The sequence below is a fragment of the Acomys minous genome, assembly GCF_964271855.1.
Source record: "Acomys minous genome assembly, chromosome: 3".
NCBI classification, from domain to species: domain Eukaryota; kingdom Metazoa; phylum Chordata; class Mammalia; order Rodentia; family Muridae; genus Acomys; species Acomys minous.
Genome location: NC_140485.1, coordinates 52,704,046 through 52,721,042, shown reverse-complemented (window position 1 = coordinate 52,721,042; position 16,997 = coordinate 52,704,046). Strand labels below are relative to the sequence as shown.

At 52.3% G+C, this 16,997-nt stretch overlaps 1 protein-coding gene across 3 annotated transcripts in view; it reads left to right on the top strand.

The window, feature by feature from the left end:
• The window catches only part of ALX4 (ALX homeobox 4), a 40,903-nt gene extending 26,161 nt beyond the window's left edge, over positions 1 to 14,742 (top strand). For 2 of the 3 annotated variants that reach the window (XM_084775947.1, XM_084775948.1), the window contains 3 exons: positions 1,659 to 1,969; positions 8,722 to 8,850; positions 10,825 to 14,742. In XM_084775947.1, the coding sequence (XP_084632073.1) occupies positions 1,659 to 1,969; positions 8,722 to 8,850; positions 10,825 to 11,154 (770 nt within the window). In that variant the 3' untranslated portion in view covers positions 11,155 to 14,742. The remainder of the gene's footprint in view (positions 1 to 1,658; positions 1,970 to 8,721; positions 8,851 to 10,824) is intronic. The other variant, XR_014778068.1, reaches the window with a different exon arrangement.
• Positions 14,743 to 16,997: the final 2,255 nt, after the last annotated feature.

Below are 16,997 nucleotides of genomic sequence, written 5' to 3'. Positions count from 1 at the left end.
GGGAGCAGGCCTAGGCCAGGAGGGGGTGGCCCTGTCTTCCCCGGCCTAGCTGCCAGGAAGTTGCACAAGAAGACTGTTTATTTTTGGTGAGCTGGGTGGGATTTCTTTTCTTAAAAAAAAAAAAAAAAAACAAAACAAAACCTAAAACATAAAACTTATTTGTCTGCCAGGAAGATAAATATCTTTTCTGGAAGCTGTTGGCCCGGCTGCCAGCTGCAATTCACACCGTGCTGACACCGATGCCGTGGCTCGCTGTGTAAGCTGGCCTCACATGGCTGTCATTTGTGCCGCCTCTGGGTGGGTCAGCCACCCCTGTGGCATAGACGCTGTGAGTGGCCCTTCAGGAGCTGCTTCCAGGCCTACCCTGAGCACTCCCATCTCCTCCCTTTCTTCAATGCCACAGAGTTGGAGGGAGACTGACAAGGGCTAAAAGTCCCCTTGCCTTCCCTAGTGCTCACAAGGAGGCTGGTAAGCTTGAGGCGTCAGTCCCCAACGCCAATCTTGATGACATCAGAAGATCAGGCTGGAGGCAGCATCCTGATCCAAAACACAAACTGCGTGGACCTGTTTCCGGAAGGAGAAGCAGAGGGTTGGAATGGATGATGCTTGTGCTTAACCGCACACTCTTGTTGTGAATGGACAGGACGTCTGTGTGTGGGGGTGTCTTCATTCACCCCCAAATGATAAAGGGGAAACTGAGCCACAAAGGGGATTCATTAGAAACATGGAGATATGCAGCTAGAGGTGTGGCAGACACACCTTGCTGTCTGGTCCTGGAGCCCAGGCTCTGAGGCCTTTGCTATCTCGAGGCAAATGTGTCTGTCTAGATGGATAGATGGGCCAGCAGCTCCTACTCTCTTACCCTCACCTCCACCTTCCCACTCTTGACCTGGTTCCTTGACTTGGTTCTTTGGAGCTCTGAGCTTCCAGGGATCTACCATGAAGATCCCACTGTGTCAGCAGGCAGGATTCGGGGCCTAGGCTGTAAGTTGTGTTTGTGATGATTCCCGGTGGCCCCACAGAGGGCATCCCCAGGGGTGAAGGCCTGAACAGCTGTGGTAGACAGTGGCAGCTGCTGCTAGTGAAAGGAACCCCAGCATGGACCCATGCCTCAGTGAAACCCACCTGCTGATGGCCTTCCTGCAGGCAGTGAGGGTTACAGGTGGAGTAGGGCATGAGAGGTGAGTCTCTTAACACTCAAGTCTCGAAACAGTCTGTTGACCTCCATGAAGACCAAACTGTGTGCCTCAATATTGGCCTTTCTCTTTCCCACCAAGTTCAGAGTGTTCTCACCTACCCAAGGGAGCCTCAGTATTGTGTCAGCTAGTCCCTGGGTCCATGCCTAAAGATTTTGGCTGAAGGAGCTCTCATAGGGGAGGAGTCTTACATCCACAGAGTGGGGAGAAAGTCACCAAGGTCAGAGTGGCCCACCTAGAGCTACATGACGTTGGTGCCAGAAGGGACTCATTTTAGGACGATGCAACAGAGGGTGATGGAGGGGAAAGACGTGCCCAAAGTCACTGGGGATGCTGATGAAAAGCTAGGGTATGAAAACTGAGTCTCCTGACCTGGTACCCAGTGTGACTCTGTGAGGGAAACATGTTCTCCCCCCGTCCCTTGCTGCATTCAAGTGTCTAACCTTTTCTTCTCTTCCTCAGCAAAAGAGAGCAACCTGGGTGAGCCAGAGTTGCCCCCTGACTCTGAGCCTGTGGGCATGGACAACAGCTACCTCAGTGTGAAGGAGACAGGGGCCAAAGGGCCCCAAGACCGGGCTAGTGCTGAAATCCCAAGTCCCCTGGAAAAGACCGACTCTGAGAGCAACAAAGGCAAGAAGCGGCGGAACCGAACCACCTTCACCAGCTACCAGCTGGAGGAGCTGGAGAAGGTCTTCCAGAAGACACACTATCCTGATGTGTATGCACGGGAGCAGCTGGCTATGAGGACCGACCTCACTGAGGCCCGCGTGCAGGTCAGCCAGAACAACAGGGCAGGGGATCCACAGGGCCTCGGGCTCCAGCTGCAGCTGGGATCTACTGACTACTGTGGGCTATGCCAGGGTTTGCTCACCCCAGGAGGGCCTGCCAGGCCAAGAGGGGCTCTGGTCACCCCGATGGTTCTGCCCCAGCCATAGTAGATCTGTGTAGCCACTATAATCAGCTCTGCAAGGTGGGGGCAGGAGAGGGAAGCCATGTGGAGGGATAAGAAGGCTGCTACCTGTGAGTCCATGCCTTAACTGAAGGGCAAGATGACAGGACTCTCCTGAGAGACCTGCTTCTCTGACTGGGCATGGAACAAGGGACAGATGTTCATGCCCTGTAGTAGAAGCAGGGAACAGTACAGCCCCATGCCTATCTAAGATAGCTGCCTCCTTCATCTATCAGACCTCAGTCAACATGTCTCCTCTAGGGAGACTCCTGGCTATCATGGCCAATACAATGCACTATCCCCATCACTACCCAAACCCAACTCAGCACACTACAACCTAACCGGGCCCATACAACCGAGTGCAGCACAACCAACCATGCACAGGTCAGTTCAACCCCAGGACAACACAACTCAAGGCAACATGGCCAATCACTGCACAGCCACAGCACAGCACAATGCAGCCCAGTGCAGCACAGACTTACAACCCACCTCAGAACGGTACAGCTCACTGCACACAGTTCAGTTCCACCCAGTGCCACACAACCCAGCTCAATACAGCACAGCCCAGAACAAGCCAGTTCAAGATGGTGCAACTTAGCACACAGAGTTTAACCCGGAACAACCCCTATGACACAATGCAACCCAGTACAACCCAATGAAGACCAGTGCAACAATCCAACACAACCCAGAACAAGTCACCCAGCATAGCACAGCTCACCACACACAGCTCATTAAATACAACCCAGTGCAACACAGCACATTAAAACATAACCCAGCACATCATGTACAGCTCGGCTCAACCCAATGCGACATGGCCCAAGCTATATAATATAGCACAATGTAACACAACACAACCCAGCTTAGCCCAGTACAATCCAACTCAACACATACAGCTCAGTTCAACACAACAAAACTAAATCTAATGCAACAGTCCCAGACAACAAATTCATCACCATTCACCGCTCACAGCTCCATTCAGCCCAAACAAACCCAGGAGCATGTCGGCTCTGTATTGATCAGCTCAGCTTGACTCAGCGGAACACCGCACAATACCACACAGCCTGGTATAACTCAACCTAGCTCAACACAACCAAAGCAGGCCACTTTCATCCACTCATGCTGCTTCCTCTTCTGGCTAGACTGGCCACGTTATTCTCTTGCCCCTGAAATGAGAGATCCTTGATTACTTAACTGTGTTGCTTTTAAGGTAGGGCCTCATGCAGCTCAGATTGGCCTCTGTCTTACTAAGTCACCACAGCTGGCTTTCAACTACTGACCCTCTTGCCTTGCCTTTCATGCCCCGAGATTACCATCTTGGGTCCCACCCATTTACATCTGTGTCCCTACTGACTAGAGAAGGCTGAATTCCAGGTAACAAAGGCAGCAAATATGTATAGCCCAGCAGCCCTGCTTTGCCCAGATGGTGTGCCCCCTCTGCAGGAAATCACAGCAAAGCCCAATGTGCCAAAGCGCATATGACCAAGTCCACACACTTGGTTCAAGCTTCAGTGTAGTATGAAATCAAGTCCACAGTCAGGTTGCGTTTCCACTCAAAGCATGGCAAAAATGGCACACGATGGTTCCTATCCAGCAGGCAGGAGCCTGATGCGTGCAAGTAGAGAGGGTCTGTTTGTTTGTCCATTTGTTTTTACATGTGTGTATGTTCATGTATGTCTTCAAATGGAGGAAGATACATGTACAAGTATATGCATGTGTGTGTGGAGGCCAGAGGTCAATACTAGGTATCTTCCTCAATTGCTTCCAATCTTAGGCAAGGCCTTTCTCTCTCCGAACCCTGAGCTTATCAATTTGGCTTCCTGTCTGCCCCGCTTGCCAGAACTGGGGTTGCAGGTGCATACTATCATGCCTGGCTCTTTTCAGCAGGCTCTAGGGATCTGAACTTGGGCCCTCTTGCTTCCATGGTGAGCACTTTACAGACTGAACCATCTTAATAACCCCAAGACAGTGTTTTGTTTTGTTTTGTTTTGTTTAATGGCCATAGCAACTGTGGTCTGCTGCCCAGGGAGTCAGAACAAAAATCCCTGTGGTCCTGGACAGACTCATGGACACTGTAGCTTTTATTCTACTGGTGGTTCTGGGGCATTGACTGAGTGCCCATCAGCTTCACACACTATTTAACACACTGAGGCATCTGTCATTAAGCCTGGGCACATAAGCAATACCAGGAAACCTGCAGCCACAGACACTGTAGCTGCCGGAGCACGCTGCAGTCTTTGGTTTCATGAAGAATGGCAGAACAGCTGGCAGTGCCCTCTCATGCCCCCACAAGACCTCACCTACCTGAGCTCTCATAGGAGCCCCAGAATCCAACTTCATCTCCAGCTCAGGACTGGGAACAGAACAGAAAGAGCAGAAAAAGGGGGAGCTGGTTGCAAGCCCACAGTGCCAGTAGGTAGGTAGCATTTTGGGGTGGGATAAACCTGCTTGCTTTCTGCTTGTCTGTGTGCACCCGTGTGCATGAAAGCACTGCGCACACACTTCCCAGATGAACTTGAGTGTCCAGAGCAAAGTTCATGGACCACTCAGCTGGAAACAGAACAACACAGACCAAGTGTTCCTCTGTCACTGCTCTACAGCTAGGCCAGTGCTTTGTTGACACTCGGAGACATATACAGACCTACTTCCAAAATGTTGAGAAAATTTACAACTAGAGATGTATTGTAGCCTAAGACCAGAAACAGTGCCAAGAAATGAGGTGGTTATGATTAAAAAATAAATAAAAATGAAAACCTACCAGATAAGGTTCCTTATTGTCCAAACTCAGCCTTGAGCTTCCCATCAGCCAAGGCAGAAAGGGAAACCCTAATGTGTTGCCTGTCTTCCTATCAAATAGGAAGATTATAGAATTACAGAATCGTAGTGCAGTAAAGGTCACACTGTATTTTGATGAGGAAGAAAGACCCAAATGTGGGTCTTGTGACTGCTCAGGGTTAAGCAACACAGGCAGTGCTGAGCCTGAGCTCCAGGACTCCCCACTCGGGGCCAGTGCTGTTTGACTTCAGCTCGCTGTTCCCCGGCACGTGCCAGATTGTTCTTAGTCTTTTCTCTGTACAAAGGCAGCAGGGTGGGTGGGATCTTCATGTGCGTCAAACCTCTGTGTTGAGCCTGGCAGTACCCTGAGGTGGTGTGTTTGTGTGTGTGTGTGTGTGTGTGTGTGTGTGTGTGTATGTGTGTGCGCGCGCGCGCGCGCGCGCGCGCGCAAGGGTGTACTAGAACCACCTTGCCTGCTTCTGTGGAGTTCACCCAGGACCCACACTCTGCTGGTGGCAAGCCAGGTGCCTGGTGTACAGTGATGGCAGGGACAGGGAGGGGCCAATGGGGTGGTCCCAAGATGGTCCTTCATGAGAAGCAGCCTGGGGTCTGGCCCTGCTCCAGGGGGCTTCAGGGCCTCTCTCTGCTGTCTGGGATTCCAATCTCCACAGCTGGTGTCTGAAGACAATGAGACTGAGGCCTCCCCGCCCTGGGCCACCCCGCCCTGGCCCCAGATGGGCTGCGGTTAGAGAGGCCTCTTCCAAGACGGCCTGGTCCTCCAGAGAGGCCTGTGCTGAGTGGGCCAGGCCCGGGTGGGCTGGGAACGGGGTGGTCCTGGGCACAACATGCAGAATGGAAGCACAGCGGAGACCTTCGTGAGCTCTCCTCCCGGGGGCTAGAGAGACAAGCCTGCGGGTTACACAGCCTTGAGACACAGAGGCACATCCGGGGGGTCAGAGATGGGAGGACACACCAAGTCTCTGCGCAGAAACATGGATTGGAGCACAGAGGGGGCCACCAGGTACCATGCCACTTCCTAGAGGATGGGAGGACACTGAGGGCCAGCCAGGCTAACAGCTTCAGCCAACTGGGGGACAGAAGAGGTAGAACTTAAGCTCAGGGCCTCAGGCACAGAGTGAAATGAGGAAGAAGGGCTGCCTGGCGAAGGAAGCCCTTGGTAGGCTGACCCACTGACCCGAGTTTCTCCACTCTGCCCCCCACCCCAAATCTCCCACTAACTTCATCAAATAGGTCCTACCATGACTCTTTTCTACTCCCTCCCCCAAACAATGCTCTTGCCTTCCCCTTCACAGATAATGGGGTTCCCCACCTCCCACAAGCACCATATTCCATCCCTCACTCAGCTCCTTCCCTCAATTCCGTGCCCCTTTGCCAGTCACCGACTTATACTCTGGATCCCTCCCAGCCATCCCTGGGACCTCAGTTTCACAACCCTCAGCGGCATCACCCCCCTCTACATCCCCACCACAAAAGGGACCTGGAACCACAAAACTGCAGCTTCTCTTGTCTCTACCCCACCCTCAAAGAGAGAAGGAGTGAGTGGAGCTGTATGCTTGGGTGCCTCCAGCACCGCCCCCCCCACCCCCCCCACCCCCCCCCCACCCCCCCCCCGCCTCCCACTCTCCATTCCAGAAAACCCTGGGAGGCTGAGGACAGAGCGGAAGGCTGAGCTGGGGCTGCAGGAAATTAAACATGAAATGAAAACAACTTCTTCTGATTGACTCCTGCAGCCTGCCCCCCAGACCCCACCACAGCCACTGATAAAGGGGGATCCCATTTCACAATGCAGAAGAGCCCCCATGTGTTCTTTTATCCCAATGGGCTTCCTGGGCCTGCACCCCAGGGCTATTCAGAGTAGAAGTACCCATCCCCCAGGCTCTGGGGCAGAGACTGAGACCTTGAGCCTTGGAAAAGGCTGGCCTCCATGGAGGTCACAGGAAGAACATTCTCTCTCTCTCTCTCTCTCTCTCTCTCTCTCTCTCTCTCTCTGTGTGTGTGTGTGTGTGTGTGTATGTGTGTGTGTATGCATGTATGTGCACATATGTGTGAGTGTGCACCCGTGACCAGATAGATACTTTTGTGTGTAAATGTGTTTATGTCAGATTAGCACTGGGAAAGTGAGCCAGAGAAGGATGCGCCCACTTTCCCTACCCAGGACTGATGAGAGACATCCTCAGACTTTGACCACTCTTCTTCCCCCAAGAGAATGAGGTCAGGAGCCTTATAAAAACAACTTGAGCGCTCTAGAAACTTCACGCTGTGTTCCCATCTGCTGTCCCCACCTCCACTCTGACGTCAGCCCAGACCTCAGCCCCATCCTAAAGATGTGGAAATTGAGGCTCTTGGGAGTGCAGGCGCCACCACAAGCCTTTCTTTTCAAAGACACTCTACAACTCCCACAGGCCTGGCCTCTCAGGAAGGCCCACAGCACCTTTTTTCCTTCCCTGCCATGGTTCTCAAGGAGTCTGGGTGCTCTCAGGCAGGACAGTGGAGCAGCTCCTCTGGTCTCCATCCCAGAAGCACAGCTGACCGCTGTGGCCAGGGGAGCCCCTACCCTTCCCTGCTAATAATGTCTTTCTCACAGTCCGGGCCTCAAATGAGCAGCCTGGGTGCAGACCACAGCAGCACACATTTGTCCAACCTTTTGCCATCGCAATAGGACATTGTCATCAACAAAGTTTCCAATTGAGAGCCATGCGATTGAGTTACACTTTTTGTTGGGCTTCGCTCATAGCTGTCGTGGGATGCATGCGGCCTGCAGGCTAGAGACTGAACACATGTTGCTGAACTGTGCCTGTGTACATGTGAATCCACAGAGCTCATGAGAGAGTCCTGAGGAAGCTGCAGGCACCATCCTCTGCCCTCTGCCCACCTTCTCTGACTGCACCCTCCACTCTGTCCATAACCAGTTAAGGTCCCTAGGGTAGCAGTCTGCCTTTGCCCTTGTCCTTCTTGTTTTGGGAAGGTCCCTCCCCCCCTCACAAGAGTCTCCACACTTATATCTGACTTAGACCTCTCTTGTGCTGAGTGCTTGGTCAAGCCAATGGCCCAGCACCTATGCCTCAGTGACAGGTACCACCTGTCCAGGACCAACCAATCTGCATAGGAGTTTTCAGCAGCCACCCCTACTGACACCCCTCTGAGTGCAAACCCTCAGCTGGTGCATGCCACCCTCCACAATTGAGCTCCTGTTTCCATCCATCTTTTCCTGCCTACTGTTGTTTCAGAGGGTCACACCCACCACAACACAAGGGAAGGGGGCCTGAGCTGAGCTCTTGGTTTCTTTCAAAAGGATTCGGGGAGGTGTGTACTCTAGATTTGTTTCTATTAGCGGGTCCTAAGGAGCCACAAGCCTTCAGGCTGTGTGTGAGTGGCTAAGGAAAGAAATCTCTAGAAAGTTCTTCATAGCTTGATGTGATTTCTCCTGGAATCTGTGACCCTCAGCAGATTATATACAGTGGTCAATGGCTTGTGTGTGTGTGTGTGTGTGTGTGTGTGTGTGTTCTGTGCTGTGTGACACTTGCCTGTTCTGGAATCTGAAGCCTACACAGGCCTGTGGAGTGTAGAAGGCCTCCCCAACTCTGACAGTTCTGCATGGCTAGTTCTTGTACCAAAGAACTGAAAGGTTGGGGTTTACTCTTTCTCTGTGCCCTAAACACACACACACACACACACACACACACACACACACACACACACACACACACACACACACCCCTGGCTGGTGGAGTCAGGGAGCAGTGTTTCCTAACCCCTATGACCACCCACTGCTTTGTCTTATAGGTTTGGTTCCAGAACCGGAGGGCCAAGTGGCGGAAGAGGGAGCGTTTTGGGCAGATGCAGCAGGTCCGGACCCACTTCTCCACGGCCTATGAGTTGCCGCTACTCACCCGAGCTGAGAACTATGCCCAGGTACATCCTCCTGCCCAGATGTCTCCTCTGACCCTAGACCTGGGATGGTGCAATGGGGAGGACAGCTAGGCTCAGAGACCCCCAGATGTATGCCTGTTTGTCCCTGACTGTGGGATACCTAAAATGTTGGGACAGTGTTGTCCTCTGCTGTGGCAAGCCTCTGGCAGACGAAAGACCAGGGCCTTCCAGGGTGTTGGCTATCCCTCAGGGCACCCTGTGGCCTGATTGGAATGCACATGAAAATCTGAGCCCAAGACAGATGTTCCTCAGAGTCTTATAGCCTTGCCCCTCTCGTGTGTGCCTCCAGCCCTTGAAGCCCTGCTTCTTTGCATATAAATTGGACGTGGTATAAGTAGGCACTCCAGCTCTTCTCCAACACTGATGTAGGGTCTAGGGTCATGGTCTCTGGGAGGTGGCGTACATGGGCTTGGCATTTGCTGTCTCCCCTCCTTCCTCCAAAAACTTCCTTCCTGTCCATCAGCCAGAACAAGGAGTGTTGTGGGTGATGTCCGGGGTTCCTGGACAGATGCCCTCTTGACTGATGGGCACCTCTCTCACGACCTCCCTCTGTCTATGCCTCCTTCCTGCTCTTCCTAGCTCTAAGTCTTGAGAATTTCCAGCGGCCAGTATCACTGGCTCCTATATGTGCCTGTGTGTGACACTGTCGAACAACCCCTGCCCATCCCATCCCTTGACCTGGGCCTCCTTTGTTCCTCCTCCACTTCCCCCAGGATTTGAGGGTCAGAGGGCAGGCCTAGAGGTGAGGCTGAGGAATGTGGGGTGTCTAATACATCAGCTTCACCTCCTGCCAAAAAATTTTTAATTTTAATTTATTCATTTTACAATCTCGATTGTAACCCCCTCCCTCATCTCCTTCTGGCCCTACCTTCCCTCCCTCTTTTCTTCATGCCCCTCCCCTAGTTCTCATAAAGGGGGAGCCCTCCTCATCTATCCTGCTACATTCTTTAACCCTTTTCCCCCCCTCTCCTTCTGTTCTCCTGGGTTGGGGAGGGGGCAACTCTAGCTCTCACTCCCCCCACCCCATGGCTGCTATCTGAGCTCAGAGCTAGAGGGAGGAAGCCAACAGGAGACACTGCTTGCCTCTCCCACCTGCCCCCACAGACTCTAGGCTCTAGACCATTTCCAAGAGGGGTGGTGACCAAATTGTTCCCTTTCTGAGGCATGCTGCAATCAGGAACGGGACACGGTCAGTTGGCAGGCAGTTCTTGGGACCAGTAGAAGTTCCTGTGGACTTTTAGTACCCAGTGTCCACCTAGTGATTTTTAAAAGCCTCCTGAGTTCTTTCCAAACCTTGGGGGTGGTCAAGCTAGGAGAATCTTTCTGAAACAACTGAGAGCCTAGAGTATAGTTTAGAGGAACATAGTCCTCTCTTTAAAGGGGACCTCTCCTCCCCAGATTTACTTCCTCAGAGATGCATAGAGAGCAGAGGAGGATGAGTCCAGAAGTGGGAGCTGGGAGGAGAAAAGGAAAAACAGTCATTCTGGTGGAAGAGAAGATGTGTATTTGATCCCACCTCAGGGCTGGGCCACAGTTTCACTGCAGGACTAGTTGGGAAGCCTCAAAGGGTCTGTCTTGGAGCTATAGGAGCCTTAGGCATTGGCCTGGGCCTATGGGAGTACTCACATGCCTACCCCCGACACTGATCCTCACATCACCCCAACCTGCAAACCCAGAGCCTGTATTCCCTCACAAGATGCTCTCAGGTTGATCCAGAGCAATGTTTTCACTGGACTCTGAGGCAGTTTGAAACACAATCCTTGCTACTAAATGGATCTACCCTAGGAATTGAAGTTCTAAAACATAAGTTCACCTTCAATGATCCCTGACATTTTTAGTGTAAGATGCCCAAGAATGGCTTCATTGTAATGACGGACAGCTGGAAGGGGAGAGAGCCCCTTCTGTACTCCTGTTCTCCCAGCTGGTCTGTGACATCTCTCCCTTTACTGTCTCCAGATTCAGAACCCGTCCTGGGTTGGCAACAACGGGGCTGCCTCGCCGGTGCCAGCCTGTGTGGTCCCCTGTGACCCAGTGCCTGCCTGTATGTCCCCTCATGCTCATCCTCCTGGCTCTGGGGCCAGCAGCGTCTCCGACTTCTTGAGTGTCTCTGGGGCTGGCAGCCATGTGGGCCAGACACACATGGGCAGCCTGTTTGGAGCAGCTGGCCTCAGTCCGGGCCTCAACGGCTACGAGATGAACGGCGAACCAGACCGCAAGACCTCGAGCATTGCTGCGCTGCGCATGAAAGCCAAGGAGCACAGTGCAGCCATCTCTTGGGCCACATGACAGGGCCCCCTCTTGCCAATCCTGATGCCGTTTCCCCCCTTCCTGGGGCCCTGGCCACATCCCTGCTTTCCAGGACCCCAGCTTCCCACTTGACTCTCCTCTTAGGAACCCGGCCTGGCCCAGGGGCCTGGCCCTCAGCACTTTCAGCCACCCCAAGTCTGAGGCCCCAGGGATTTCTGGGAGGGTGGGGGCAGTAGGCCCTTGCCTCTCTCTGGCTCTGAGGCCATGACCCCTGTCCCTGCCACAGATAGTGGAGAAAGCCAGGTGGCCCTGTGTGTAGCTTTGCATCATGTAAGCTGAGGCCCTGTCTCTCATCATGTTCCTTCACCCCTTCCATTTGACTTGAGTCCAAGTTAGGCTCCCTCCCAAACCTAGCAGCTTCAACAGTCCAGCCTTGTCTAACCTTCCTTTTGTCTGTGGGGCCCCCTGCTCACTGGTCCTGTGGCTGTGTGTCTTATGTATCAATCTGCCACTCAAAGTTGGCTCCTGACTCCCTTTGCTCCCCCAAAACACCCAGAATCCCACCTTCTGCATTGAGGCATCTGATCATCCACCCATCCAATGGGCCTTGGGCACTGTAGCTTGACTGTCCCTTGTGATGGATGCACCTGGGAAAGGTGAGAGGTGAGATGAGGGGACAGAGCTGAAGGACTCCATAAGGATGAGCAAACCCCCAAAGAGATGTGGGCCAGCCTTTGCTCCAGAAACTGGTTCGGGTTGACATTGTGAGAGTGGGGTGCCAGGTATGAAAGTAGACAAAGACACAGATCCCCCATCACCACCACTATACATGGCCATCAGGAACCAGAGATGCTCTCAGGATGATGACCACGGGGAGAATCCAACTGGCAGAATCTGGGTACCACCTGGCATCTTCCACAGAGGTCCCTTGGTCAACACTGCAGCCTCCTCAGGGTCCCTCTAGGAGGACTTGAAATATTTGTCTTCCCCCTCCTGGTCATTCACTGGGGATGCTGGACAGTCTCCTGAGCCCGAAGAATTTATACTTTGGAAGACATAAGCTAGAGCCCAGGGCCACGGCTGAAAGGATCAGGAACAAAGGACATTATGACCAGCTCAGCCACCAGCCAGGATGGTCTTTCTATGCTCAGAATAACCATGTCCACCCACCACCCTGCCACAGCATCACACCTGCTGGAGCTTTCCTCACAGGGTAGGTAGAGATCGGTGCCCTTCTAGGCTAAAAGGAGAGAGCTGCTTTCCAGTTACCCTACACACCCTCTTAGAGATCCTATCCTTACTTCTTCCCCAGGGGCCACGATCTCTGCCTCGGCTGGCCTCAGGAAAGGCTCCCATCAAGTCCCAGCAGGCCCACCCTCCATGACAGGAAGTCCTCCTGAAGCCAGTCCCTTATCTGGAGGAAGGGGCTCCCTATCTACCTGACTTGACCTGGAGCTAGGAACTAGGATTTGAAGTGGCCCCAGCCCTCACCTGAGCTGGAGCACAGAACCACCCTTGAGGTAGGTCCCTCAAGCAGGTGGCCTTTCCCTGAGGAGACACACTTGCCTTTTCTACCTTCTGCCTTGACTATTGTCCATGAGGTGGGCTTGTCCCACTAGACCCAGGGTTCGGCTCACCGAGTGCCTTCTCAGGATGGGCTGTGGACTGAGGACCCCTGCCTGCGATCTGCCCTGGTCCTCAGTGGATGAGAGGGGATCACAACCCCCTGTTTATGTCCTTATCTGCTCTGGAACATAGACAGACTAAGCCCTCGGTAGAATGGTGACTCTGGGTTGGGCACCCCTAGTAAGTGTCAGACCTCTTCAGAAACTGTGGTTCTTGAATAGATCGTAGGAATGCAGAAAAGGTCTTGGGTCCTGAGCTCAGCATTCCTGGTAGCTCAGCTTTAATATTTCAGATGTTTGGGGAATCTAGTCTGTCTTACAAGTTCTCCAGAAATAACCCACTCCCTCAGAATCTAGCAAGAGAAGGAAGGGCTTAAGGGTAGGAATGATTCCTTGGGATCCTCCCTCATGGCTGTCATAACTGGGGAAGGGCAAGTGGGGAAACGTGCTCATACTTAGATACTCACTACAAAGATAGAGAACCAGGGCAGCTCAGAGAGCAGGGACAGAAGGCTTCTGGTAGATTCTTCTTGAAGCTGCTGACATATAACTTCTCCAAGTTTTATTTCTGGCCAATTCCAACCCATAAGCTTCAGGATGAAAAAAAGGCATATAGAAATAGGCCTTTGTTTTCCAGCACAGCCAAGAAGTGATATGCCTTCTGCCATCTGTCCAGATGTAGCCTTTTTCATCTAGGCTGTGCTGGAGGTCCTCTGTCTCATCTGGTTCCTAGGGCAGCTGGAGATGTCCTGAGCTCCTATAGGGCCTTGCTCATGTCTCACCTCTCTTCAGCTGCCCAGTTCTCTAGAAGAGAACTGTAGGTCCCTGTTGTCCTAGGGTGCTGGGCAAGTAGCAAAGCCCTCCATGGCAACTTGGCTTCCTAAAGAGATAGATCTCCCAAAGGCACAGATGGGGAGAGAAGACTCTTCCTTCTAGGTGGTCACTGCTGCATGAGTGAGCTGAGGCCAGCCTTGACTGACAGCACAGGAAGTGACCACACATCATCCTGGCAGCCTGGTATATCAGAGAGAGCAGTTACGCCTGCCTCAGCTCATCTCTCCAGGAGCCTCCTCCCCTTCACGGTGCAGGGGCCAAGGATCTGGGGCAGAAAGCCATGTCTCCCATGTTTTTCACTGAGTCATTTTAATTCTTCCGGATTCCCAGTTCCCACAACAACATGTCCAACTTTGAGGAGCAGGATGTGTGGGGATTTAGGCAAAGACACAGCAAGACCCATGGGCTCCCCCAGCACACACTGCCAGGCTCATGCTGGACACAGCTCTGATGACCTTCTCCCTGAGTGGACAGGAAGGATCCCATAGAAAACGCCATGTGTTATCTGTGGGCAAATCATCTCTGGGGACTCAGAGGGACCGAGGTTCCAGGCCAATGGGAATGACCCTGACTGTCAGGTAGAGAGACAGAGCCAGGAGAGAGAGAGAGAGAGAGAGAGAGAGAGAGAGAGAGAGATGGGCAATCTGGCCCCCAGGGTGCTAATTCATAACCATATGACTTCAAGTCAGGACAACCTTCTATTTCTTTCCCACAGCCCCACTGTGCTGCAAGGATGCCCTAGGGAGGAGTTCCCACAGGACACTATTTCCCACCCTTTCCTCTCCTTTCTCCCCTTTCACTTACACATAGAGCTAAGCCTGTATACTACTGATTTTGGAGGACCGTTTTCAGCGTCTAATAACCTGTTTGGGTGTGCAGTGGTCAGAAAAAAAGAGAGAGAGAGAAAGCTGAGTGAGAGATGGAACATGAACCTCAACCAATACTCGCTGTTCTTGTAAGATATTTTTAACCCTGTATAAATGCAACTCTTACTTTAGCTTAATGGCCTGGGGTGGAACTTTGAAATATATAAATATATATATTAAAATACATTAAATTTTCAGAAAAAAATGTAAAAAAAAAATTGAGGTCCGTTCCATAAAGTTTTACTGCCTATACCACCATGTAACTACATTATAGCAAAATATTAAAAGAAACATTTTTTTTTCTTTTAAAGTAAGTTATTGCACTTACGTCTTTTGGAGAGGGGAGGAATGTGGGAAAAAGGGGGCTGAGCAGCTGAGGGTCTGAGGAATGCAAGGCAGAGGCAGCTGATGCTCCCAGCACCCCTTTGTTGGGGCGCAGCCCAGACTGTCTGTTTGGTTGTTGTTGTTTGCAATAAACTCCTTCCTCCTCTCAACTGGAGTCTGTCTGTTTTGTTCCTGACTTATGACAGATGAAATGTGATCAGAGAGGCCTCTGAAATCTCATGTTAATTGAAGTCGGCAAAAAAATACTAACAGTGCCCTTTTGAACTGCTGACACAGTGCAGGATGGGTTATCAGGCCAGATTAACAACAGGTGGCCAGCCGATCCTCCGGTACAGAGAGGGGGTGCATGGTCTGACAGGGTCTGCCTGTTGGAGTAGCAGGCAAGCTGGAGGGGCCAGGGGTGCCTAAACGTACCTCTTGGACAGTGGATGGAGCGTAGATGAAGCTTCTTGTGTCCCCTGAGCCTAAGCTGGGCTTCTTGCAGACTGTGCCAGAAGGGCTTCACCAGCAGCTGTCCTCCAAGTCCCCAGTGTCCCCAAGAACAGTGCTTCCAGAGGCGGTTCTGGAAGCCAGATGAGAGCCAAGGCATCCTGTCCTGCAACTTGGCACTCAGAGTGCCTCCTAGAGGCAGGCCTCTAGGAGATGCAAGACCCAGGCCTGGCCCTGGTAAAGAGTACAGGTTGGCAAAAGGAACTGTCCCATCAGGAAAGACGGACAAATGAGTCTGAAAGCCAGGCTGTGGGCAAAGGGACGAAGCAGGCAGGAACCGCAGGAGGTGACTCGGTCTCAGAGCAGCTGGTGTGAGGAGCAGGTTCTGAGGCACGGGACTACACCCCGTCCCTGTCTAGTCCACCAACCTGTGAGGAGGAGTAAATGAAAAGATGTGGCAAAAGGATGCAGCTGCCCTTCGCATCCTTTAATTCCAAAGACCTGTGCACTCTCTCAGACACACCTGCCACTTGCTACCTGTTAGGAGGGGATTCCGTGACGCACAAACATACTTCAGGTGGATCTAGAAAATGACAGCGGGCACACATTAGGGCTTCAGGGCCACAATAGCACTTGGAGTCTTGCTCCAAATCATAGGCCATGAACTGAGCCAGGGACAGGAAAAGCCGTGTGTGCATGGAAACAGTGGGGTGCTGTCTCTACCACCCATCGCTTGCTGCTTCCGTGGAAGTCAAGCACTTCTGAGTCTCAGAATCCAGACAAAGGGTGTTTCTCCAGCGAAGTCTGGCCAGGTGGGAAGCTAGCTGGGTCATGAATCTCTGGAGGCAGTCCATTCCAGAGACCTGTACCCCTCAGTCATCATGGGGGTTTGTCTCCAGAACCTGTAGGTACCCAAATCCAATATGTTCGAGTCTCTTCTATACAATGATGTAGCCCCAGCCAATCTACTTTGATTATCTGTGTATCCTTAGCAACAATACTACAGCGGGAATGCCAGGTACACAGTGTTAAACTGTACTGTTTATGAAGTAATACAAGATACTCAATAGAGAGGTACACCTTCTTTGATGTGTTTGTCCCTCTGTTGAATCTGCAAACAAGGAACCACTCTCAGGGGAGGGGGAGGCTGCTGTTGACTATGGCCCCAGCCCCCTGTCTTGGCACCCAACACAGATCACTGTCCCTCAAACTATCAGACCTTTCATTGTCACCATCATTAGGTTTGCCATGCGTCTGCCTAGAACGCCTCTGTTGCCTCCTGGCTCTCTTCCATTAGGTGGTTCCCACTGATCCCATGCATTTTCCCCAGGCAAGGCCTCTGTGGAACTCTGCTCACTACACACCCCAGGGCATCTGCTTCCGGGGAGCTGTGTGCAGCAGCACCCTAACACAAAGCCCCGTGGCATCAACTCTTACCTGTGCATATCCCCCACAAAACAGACTCTCAGGACCCAGGCTGTGCTCACACCAGAGAGCAGGTTCTGAGTGAGTGAGATGAGACTGGGAACTGTGACTCGGGGTTGGGAGGAAGGTCAGAGGAGAGCCAGTTCACACTTTAGAGAGAGCCAGAGTGGGCTAAATGTTGCACAGTTGGTAGTGTGCATCCTTGGCATATGTGAAGGCCTGGGATTCATCCCCAGTACCCGCATAAAAGAGGCGTGGTGACACGTGGGAGCACTTAGGAGGTAGAGGCAGGAGGATTGCAAATTCAAAGTCATCCTTAACTGTAAAGCAAGTTTAAAGCTAGCCTGGGCCCCATGAG